Consider the following 9,762-nt stretch of genomic DNA (forward strand, 5'->3'; position numbering starts at 1 on the left):
GTTAAGACAGGAAGACAGAGCAGCCTGTCAGACCTTTACACATTGTGGACCGCTGTTAGTACAAAGGTTGGGACCACGCCTGGAGTAGGGACGCGCCAAAACAGCCTTTGGTTAATCAGTGTCATGCAGCTGCAGTTATATATCAGGAGATGGGTCACACGTTTCTGAAACCTATTTCTCATTTACATATTTGGTAAAACTTTGTGATAAACATCATTAAAGCAACATTATGGAACTTTTACCTTAAAATTTTTGTACATTTGTACATTTGTACAAAATGCTATTTTCTACATAATGTTGCTTTAATAAAAGGTGACTTTGTAGATAATTACACTTTAGTTAACCGTTGAACAATGAAATGCTTTATAAACCATTTATTGTGCAATTGTAAAGGTTTATAAACAACTTTATAATGGCCAACCAAATCATGTTTGTAGATTAACTACACAGTATTTATTAACCATTTCAAGTTTTATAAACACCGGTTACAACTTTACAATAAACAACTGCTTAAAGTGGAAATACACAGCTTTTTAAATTTCCCCTCCCAGCGTTACTTACTGGTAGCATTAGCAACATGGCTACTGTCCAAAGCAAAACAAACAGCCTTAAAAGGAGACTTGTGTTTTTTTACCTTCCCAGAAGCTCCTCTTTCCCACACAAAACACTGCTCCTGAAATGCCTCGTCGGTTGTCCCGCGACTTTGTGACATCACACTACATCAGCGTGTCACATACTTGCATAATTTATGCCGATACTCACGGTAGAAGTGAAGCTCACTCGAAGCTGAAGACACGACAGAGCTGACAGGAGACACGGTGAGCAGCGCTGGGTCAGGCGTGTGTGAACCGACCAATCAGAGCAGACTGGGTATTTAGGAGGGGGAGGGGCTTAAAGAGACAGGAGCAGGGAATACAGTGCTGCTGTATGAAAAGGCAGAGTAAAACACTTGGTTGTATTAATAAGTTGGCAGATTTTGTAACTCACTGATCTAGAAGAAAGAAAGCTGGTTCTGATCCGGGTAAATACATATGTGTGCGGGAACACAACACCGGAGGGCTGTCCATCGAATACCCGTCAGTTCACATTCTTCGCCTCCTCCATCAGCGAGGCTCTTTTTCTTTTGCAGTGCCGAGTTTCCACAGTTACTCCAATTATTACAAGGGTAACCTGAACACAACAAAAATGTCTCTTCCTGTTTTGGTTGCACAACGACAGAAATGTGACCTTCATTTTCTGCGAGAGCCCGGTGGCAGACTGAATAGCAGCTAGGTTTCTAGGGAATCACTCCCTCCGCGGCTGCTGTCATTTTTGTGAAATAACTGTTAACTAAAGTTGAATTAACTATAAATCTACCCCTTTTTTGTGTCAAAATAAAGCTCTGTGCAAAGAGACGAGAAGGATATGGAGCAGCACAGAATGCAGTTCTTTTCAAAACTTTAATATTTATATTCTTAAGTAAGTGAAATAAAAACAATCGTTTCATAGGCGACATGGTTGTTGCACACATACAAACATTAGGATGAACATAAAGTAAAGCACTGTAGTTCCCCGCAGGCTAATACCTTTCCTCCTCCCAGAGCTTGTAATCCTAAAATTATGCCAAGCCGGTTTGACACGTTTGAACGATTGTCTGACGAGCAGTGATCATATAATAGGAGGTTGTCTGTAACAATTCAGTAAAACAATTAATTGACATTACAGCCATGTAGAAATAGAAAATATGCTGTTTGTGTTGCAAGAAATGGCACGTGTTTTACAGTCCTGACATAAATGTGAATTACCTGACGCTGCTGTCTCTCTGATGTTTTTGAACAGGCTGCGACCGACAGCACAAAACAGATTAAAAGTCCATAAAAGTGTGACAACATGTGACTGTATGACGGCCTGAACGAGAACCGTCTCTTTGTCCCCCAACCTCCCTATTCCAGGTTGAAGTTATGCAGGTTATCGATGAAGAGCGTATCTTTGACGGCTTTGAAGACGACCCGGATGTTCTCCGTGTCTGTGGCACAGGTGAAGTGTTGGTAAAGGGGTTTGTGGCGCTGGCCGTGGTGCTGGCTGAACATTTGCAAGATGAACTTTTTTGCTGATTCGGCGTCGCACCGAGGCCCTGTGGAGGGGGGAATGGAGTTATATAGTTTCTCTATACCGAGCAGTAAAGACAGATTTCAGATGACTGTTCGGAGAATATTGCACGTCAACGACAACACAGTTCTGCTCCTTTGCTTTCGAAAACTAAGAATTAATGCTGCAACTAATGATTAATTCATTAGTTGATTTACTTTCTGCTGATGGATTAATCAATCAATCATCGCAGCTCTCATCAGGATACCAAAACGAACACGGAAATAAAACAGCAGACAGCGAACTTGGTGCACCAAATGGTGAACAGGAAGCGACTTCGGACACAGCTATGAATGCTATTTCACGAATGCAGAGCAAAAGGAGATCACATGCTTTACCGGTGTAGTTGGGGAAGTAGGTTGCCAGATGAGACTGTGTGATTTTCTCTTGTAGCAAGTCTGTTTTGTTCAGGAAGAGGATGATGGAGGACTCCTGGAACCAACTGTATGAGAGGATGGTCTTGAACAAGGCGAGGCTCTCAGTCAGACGATTCTGAGGACGGAGGTGAGAATAGTCTCAGACAAAATACTGATGTGCAACAATAAAAGCTTTTTGAAAGCTGGAGAGTGAATAAAGGAAGAATCACTGAGCAAGTGCTGAACATTTTGAAGTTCCAGTGATTTAAAGGCTTTTGACCTTACATCATTCTTACTCTCGTAAAGGACTTGATCGTACTCGCTGAGGGCCGCCAGAAATATGATGGAGGTGACATGCTCAAAACAGTGGATCCATTTTCTCCTCTCTGAACGCTGACCGCCCACATCCACCATCCTAGAGACACACGACCATTGATTCAAGTGAAAAATATAAAAGTCACTAGATTGCAATATAAAATAAATAAACTGGAATAATTTGGTAATTTGAGAAATACTCTTACGCGCTCTCTTGCCGGGAGTTAGATGAGAAGATGCTAAATATGTAGCTATAGATTAGCTTAGCATAAAAGCTAGAAATGGGGGAACAGCTAGCGTAACTGTCCAAAGATCTACTGGCATCTCTCAAGCTCACTAATTAAAATGTAATAGCTCATTTTCAAAATCCAAAACAGAAACAGAAATGTAAAAACCACAAATTGTAGCTTTACAGGGTATACGGTAACTCCCTAGAAATACCACAACTTGTCTTTTATACACTTTTGTTTGCAAAAAAATGCTGTAGTGGGGCAAAAAAGAGGTGTCAGTGAGCTTTAGAGGTGCTAGTACTTTTTTTGTCCTGCCCTTTACAGAAAAACAACCATATAAGTAAAAAATGAAAGCAGCGTATTACAGTTTGCTGTTTGGCAGCGACCTCTTGTGGCTGTAGTAATTATTACAGATGCAAAGGAGGAAACCACAATGTTTTTTCCAAACCTAACCAAGTAGTTTTCTTGACTAAACCTAAAGCATAAGTGGAAGGTCCAGTTAAGCTGGACTGTTAAGCTACAAGGGTCATGTTGTTTTGGGAACGGTAATATACTGTATATCGTTATTTCGTTATAAGGATGTGTTAGGTTTTTTCTTATTTACTTTGAACAAAGCAAGGTTAGCGCTTTCCCTCGTTTCCAGTCTACATGCTAAGCTAAACCCGCTGACCCTAATCGCATATTTACCATACAAAGGTGAGAGCAGCATCAATCTTCTCATCTCTTGGCAGGAAAGCAAAATGTCAAACTATTGCACTAACATTCGTGCTCTCTGAATTTGTTATTGTGCCAAATAGTTTCAATCAATCCCAAACCGCTGGATGCTTAAACCAAATCAGGGGTTTTTCAAGAAATTCTTTCACTTTCCTTATATATTTTGTGGTTGAAGGCAATAAAAGCACAGTACCCTACCTGAAGATAACTTTTGAGAGGTCAAAGGGGTACTCTATGATGCCTGTGGTGGGCACCCTGACCCTCAAGATGTCCTGGAGGGTGGGGACGTAAGACAGAGCTGTGATTCTGTCCAAATCGCTCAGGTAACTGAAAAGACAACAAAAATGCATCCAGTTTAATATCCTGACATAAAGTTTTATAAGCATTAGAAGAGCCGTGGGTTTCTGTAAATGATCAGAGATATATTAAAGTCTTACTATTTGGCAGAGTCAGATAACTGGAATTCCCTCCTGCGGTCGTAGCACCTTTGAACACCGTGGTCATTCCACACTCGCTTAATGGCATCCGCCTGCCAAGCCTCCAAAGTGGACACCTGGTCTGCCTCCACTTGGCTCAGCTTCTCTGCATGGCTCTGACACACACACAACATCCAAGAGGGATTTTTCTAAGCACAAACTTTCAATCTTTGACTCACCTATTAATAGACCATTAGGAGGATGAGAACTGCAACATAACTTCATCTAGAAATGGGTGGACTTTATGGACACCAACAAAAAACTCTGGTTGACAGAAACTCATTTTTAGCCTTGTTAGTGGCTCTATGGGTGCCACTGTTGGTTGGTCAGTCGAGCCACCAAGTAGATCTAGGCTGACATTCATGGTCCAGAGATGAAGAATCCTTATGACCCCCAGCTTTGCCTCCAAAGAAGTTGAAATTTGTAGTTTTGACCCAAAACTATTGGATGGACTGCCATGACATTTGGTGGTAAAGTGTAACAACTTTTGCGATCCCTAAACTTTCCCTGCAATGCCTTAATCAGGCCAAATTGGTCCAGAACCTTTATTTAGAGCCTGTCTTCATCATTTGTGTCCAGTGTGAATCCAGAAGTCAACGGTACATACATAAGGGAACGTAAGTCACTCAGCCTAAACCTAACCAAGCAATTTATTGCCTAAACCTAACCAAGTAGTTTATTGCCTAAACTAACCAAGTAGTTTATTGCCTAAACCTAACCAAGTAGTTTATTGCCTTAACCTAACCAAGTAGTTTATTGCCTAAACCTAACCAAGTAGTTTATTGCCTAAACCTAACCAAGTAGTTTATTGCCTAAACTAACCAAGTAGTTTATTGCCTAAACCTAACCAAGTAGTTTATTGCCTAAACCTAACCAAGTAGTTTTGGTGCCTAAACCTAACCAAGTAGTTTTGGTGCCTAAACCTAACCAAGTAGTTTATTGCCTAAACCTAACCAAGTAGTTTATTGCATGAACTGAGTAATGTTGTTGCCTAAACCTAACCAAACAGAAAACCCCAAAAATATTCTTTTAAATACCTGAAAACAATCCAAGTGTAAAAGTAAAAATCCAAAACGTCTAACAACAGAGGGGACACAAGCTCCCATCGTCCAAATGGAAGTCACATGTAAGATTCATTTTTCCAGCACAATTTTGCTTTGTCCATCTTTGTACCATGCCACCTGACTTTCTAAAGGCTTTGTGACAGAAAACTTCTCATATACCAACATAACCAACATTCAGAATGTGTACAGTTTCTCACAATGTTCTGGTCGTCGATATATTCGATTTGTAGAGACTTCATGGCGTGAATCAGCGCCTGGATGGCTGTGACGATGTTCTGAAACACCAGCCGAGTGAAACTCTTCTTGTCAGCTTCACTGTATCCGCGGCCATGGATGATCCTCATCTGTTTGATAAAAGTGCTCTTCCCACTTTCACCCGTCCCTAGGCAAACGAGATGAATAAGACTGAAGGATGAGAAATGGGACGAGATCAAAGCAATGAAGGAAAAGGACAAAAATAATGATAATCTGAGCATCAATCGGTTGTGGCTAAAGAGGATTTCAGCAACAACAACAAAAAGGCTGCGTGAAAGAATATTAGAAAATACGAGTATGAGTATCTGTACATGAGTGGGAGCATGTACACTTGATTTCTTCAGGTGTGTGACAGCTGCCAACCTTTTATTTGGTTCCATAAAAACGCACCATTACTAATATTATTACTCAAGTATGCAAGTATAACAGCAGACAAGCTCACAGTTCACTTACAAAAAACAGTACAACACAGATAAAGAACAAACAAATCAAACATTAAAAAGAAAGATAATTGAAACTCGCATTTCAATAAAAATAAAGTGTTCATTATTTTCTTATTTCTCCACTGCTGTTTATGCCTGTTGTGTGTTTCTACTTAACTCTGAGCGAAACTGGAGGTTTGTGTGAGTGCCTGTCAACCGCCATGTGCCCTTGAGCGAAACAGTGAACCGCTTCCTGTCCCCGGTTGTAAATTACTCTCGATAAGAGCGACAGCTAAGCGCCCAAAATGCCTAAAAATGTTGACCATGAGACTGACCTTTACAGGAGCATACTCCAGTCAGCTCATGTGTAATGCATTGTTTCCAACATGACCGACAGTCAAGCTTTTATAAGTGGGGCTATTTTGATAGTTCTATGGGAAATAAACAGGCCTCGTAAGATTTATAGAAGCTGTAATAAATTTCATTTGACTGGTGTTTACCCATCATCATGGTTGTCAAAATGCTGCTCTGCACTGTGTGACAGATTTATTCTCTTTTTATGTTCTGCTCTCTGCACTTTTAACTCACCTGTCATTTGTTTGGCACATTCAATTCAGACAAAAGCAGCAAAACAAAACAATAAGAAAACAGACCGCCTGTGTTGTAATGTCTTTTGGAACGAAGCATTATTGTTGCGAGAAAAACGTCCAAACCAAGCACATAAAAACCCCAACACACACTTACCTAACTATGTAGTTTATCAGGTGTTGGTTCATCAAGGTTTCACCAAAGAATGTAACCTGTCAAACCCTCTTTAAACAAAAAAGCACACATACCAAAGCTTGCTATCTATCGATCGGAGCTCAGTGGCACTTGACTTCAGGAAGGCAAAAAATGCAGTCTTTCCTTTCTGCAATCCTAAATAATAACTAGTTTGCATTCCTTCACTTTCCATCTCGTGCCATCGTCGGGTCAAAATTCTGATTGGTCAAATACTTTTATGAACAAAACTGACATTCCCATGAGCCTCTGCTTTGTTTTATGTGTCACAGGAGCCAACAATTGGGCTGTAAAATAATATCACAATAATTTAAGGCCACTTCGTCATTACAGTATATATTGAGATATCTTTAAATCTCCTCAAAATCACTAAGTAAAAAGGGACAAAATCAATATATCATGATACATTTTCAGGCCTGGTTCAAAAATAAGAAAATGTCATTAAAAAGGATTGACAACACTAAAAAAAATTAACTGAAAGTACAGCCTTGGTAAATAGACTAAAAAAAAAAAAATCATGTTTCAGTTTCTAATAGCAGGTGCTGTTGTGGATGCCAGCCTGTCCGTAAAAAACCCTAAAACATGCTTCATCTTTTGAACAAATGATGATGGTTGAATTGAGTTATCACAGCCAGCTAACGATGGCTATCCCGGACATGACATCATGACTTGGCTCTGCATTAAAGTAAATGTTAGCATGTTAACTTAGATGGAGACTGTGGTAAACATTACAATCTGTCAAGCTAAACGTCAGCATGTCACCATAGTCATTGTGTTCACGTTAGCATGCTGATGTTAGCATTAAAGCATTGTTGTAAAATGTTCCACTCGGTACATAAAAAACAGTCACAATTTCCCATTTTTAAACTCTAAAATAACAAAGACAGCGTCTGAAATTCAATAAACAGGCTATATCACAATGAAACTACAGCAATTTTATTTCTTCCTCTCAATAAATCACTTGGATAATACAGCCTACTGGATGAATCATCATTTAGTAAGTTCTCCCTTTACAGGAAAATGTTTAAACTTTACAGAAACATGTAGAGTGGTGTCGTTTATAGTCCTAAAACCCAGAAATAGGTTAGCATTGTTGCACATCCATTAAAGCTGTGGTTACTACAGGCTTAAGATATTTACACGTTTTGTTCTACGACATAAAATACCTCATTAAATGTCCAACAATTTAATTATGAAGAGACTCATCTACTCACTAGTCTATCTTTACAACTTTTAGATTTATCAATTTAAAGAAAACATGTATAGTAATTATGTAGTAAGACGCTTAGTGTTGGCGGCATTTAAACCATGTGACCGCATGTAGTCTGTTTATAGCCTAACATTAGCTTTTTACTTCTAGCAATATAAGATTATCTTGCTAATGGGAGGGAACCAGGGCGATGCTAACTTCCAAGTTAGCCTTCAAAAATAGGTCATCGCTAAAGCACTCTATACAGGCCTATATATATATATGAGTAAAGAGTATTTTTTCAAAAGTTCAACCCAAATTTACACAGCTGGCTCCTCATCACCATTGTTTTTTAGTAATTAGACTAAATTAACCTGCTAGTACAGTCCACAGCCTAGCACGATTAGCTGACAGCTGTCTAGATTTAAATGATACAGGGCTGAAACGATTATGATTAATTTCATGGATGATTAATCTGTTGATTATTTTCTTGATTATTCAATGACTTGTTTGATCTAGTCATAGAAAATGGTGGAAAATGAGGATCTTTGTTTCCCAAAGTCCAAGATGGCCTCCAAATGTCTTGTTTGGTCCACAATCCAAAAGATAGAGGAGTGAAGGGAGCGAAATAATTAAATAATTCACATTTTAGAAGCTGGAGTCAGAGAAATTAAACTTTCTTTTTATATATATATATATATAAAAACCTCCTCAAACTAATTATCAAAATGAATTTATTAGATTAATTGTTGCAGCTCTAAAAAATCACAATATACACATTTATAGAGTCTATTTAATGTCTATTAAGGAGTGTTAATTGTCTCAGCAGGTGAGCTCATGGTTGTTAATTATTTCCAACCATTTTATTCCCAGAGTGAACGTGTTGAAGTTAATAAGTAAACTTTTATAAACACTCACCTAAAAGCAGCAGCTTCAGCTCCCGGTGAGAATCTCTTTTATCACGTCGAAGTTGCCTCTCTATTTCCCTGTGTATCCTCAGTCTCTCTGCCTCCTGAGCAGACAGGCAGCAGTCATTCATCGTTGTACCAGAGCTGACCAGGTTTTTACTACTCTACAGCTGACAGGGATCAGTGAAATGAGTGGGTAATGGTTTCTCTCGGACCTGCTGGAGGAACTTGTGTCCCGGAACAGGTGTGTTGCCGACTCTGAGCAGCAGTCATTCTTCCTCCTGCAGGATCCAGTTCAGGTGCATTCCACATTCCTGCTGTGCAGGAGAGGCGGGCGGAGGGGCAGTCTCTCTCAGAGAGACAGTGTGACTTTATGGAGACTGCTGGTGTGTATCTGCTTACAGGTCCTAACTCCCATGGGCTGCTGAATTTGAAACTCCTTCCCCAGGTGGAGAGCAGGAGGGGAAACATAATGGAGGACAGCCTGGTGCAATATACAACAAACCTGTTTATACTACTTTTAATCTGCTCCAAACATCTAATGATTCTTTTGTTGGTCTCATAATAGCCTCCTTTATCTCATCCAACTCAGCTTTCTAAAAGGCCCGACTCACATACAGGACAAGTAAACTTCAAAGGGCGCAATAGCAATTTCTTTTTGCACTTCCATTAAAGGATAAGTTCAACATGCAATGAAAAACAGTCATTATCTACTCACCCTCAAGGCGATTGAAACTTGGGGGAAGCTTCTACGCTGCAGCATTCTCCGAAGCAACTGAAGTAGATGGGGACTTGTTTTAAAACATAAAGAAACAAACATAAAATGGCTCCATACAGCTCGCCTGACATAATCCAAGTCTATGAAAGCCTCGAGATCCCAACTTGATTTGAGAAGATGTTATTTACACCCTTTTTAAGCCAAAGAT

General features: G+C 39.6%; 1 protein-coding gene across 1 annotated transcript; it reads right to left on the reverse strand.

Annotated features, from left to right (window-relative positions):
- Positions 1–1,425: 1,425 nt before the first annotated feature.
- Positions 1,426–9,029, reverse strand: LOC311275214 (guanine nucleotide-binding protein subunit alpha-14-like). Its single transcript, XM_084383558.1, has 7 exons — positions 8,847–9,029; positions 5,480–5,664; positions 4,180–4,334; positions 3,941–4,069; positions 2,769–2,898; positions 2,466–2,619; positions 1,426–2,113 (listed from the first exon to the last, which is right to left on the reverse strand). The coding sequence occupies exons 1-7, from the start codon at positions 8,965–8,967 to the stop codon at positions 1,923–1,925; spliced, it is 1,065 nt and encodes a 354-aa protein (XP_084239684.1). The 5' UTR covers positions 8,968–9,029; the 3' UTR covers positions 1,426–1,922.
- Between the last annotated feature and the right edge of the window lie 733 nt (positions 9,030–9,762).

The sequence above is a fragment of the Pagrus pagrus genome, assembly GCF_965226575.1.
Source record: "Pagrus pagrus genome assembly, chromosome: 19".
Taxonomy (NCBI): domain Eukaryota; kingdom Metazoa; phylum Chordata; class Actinopteri; order Spariformes; family Sparidae; genus Pagrus; species Pagrus pagrus.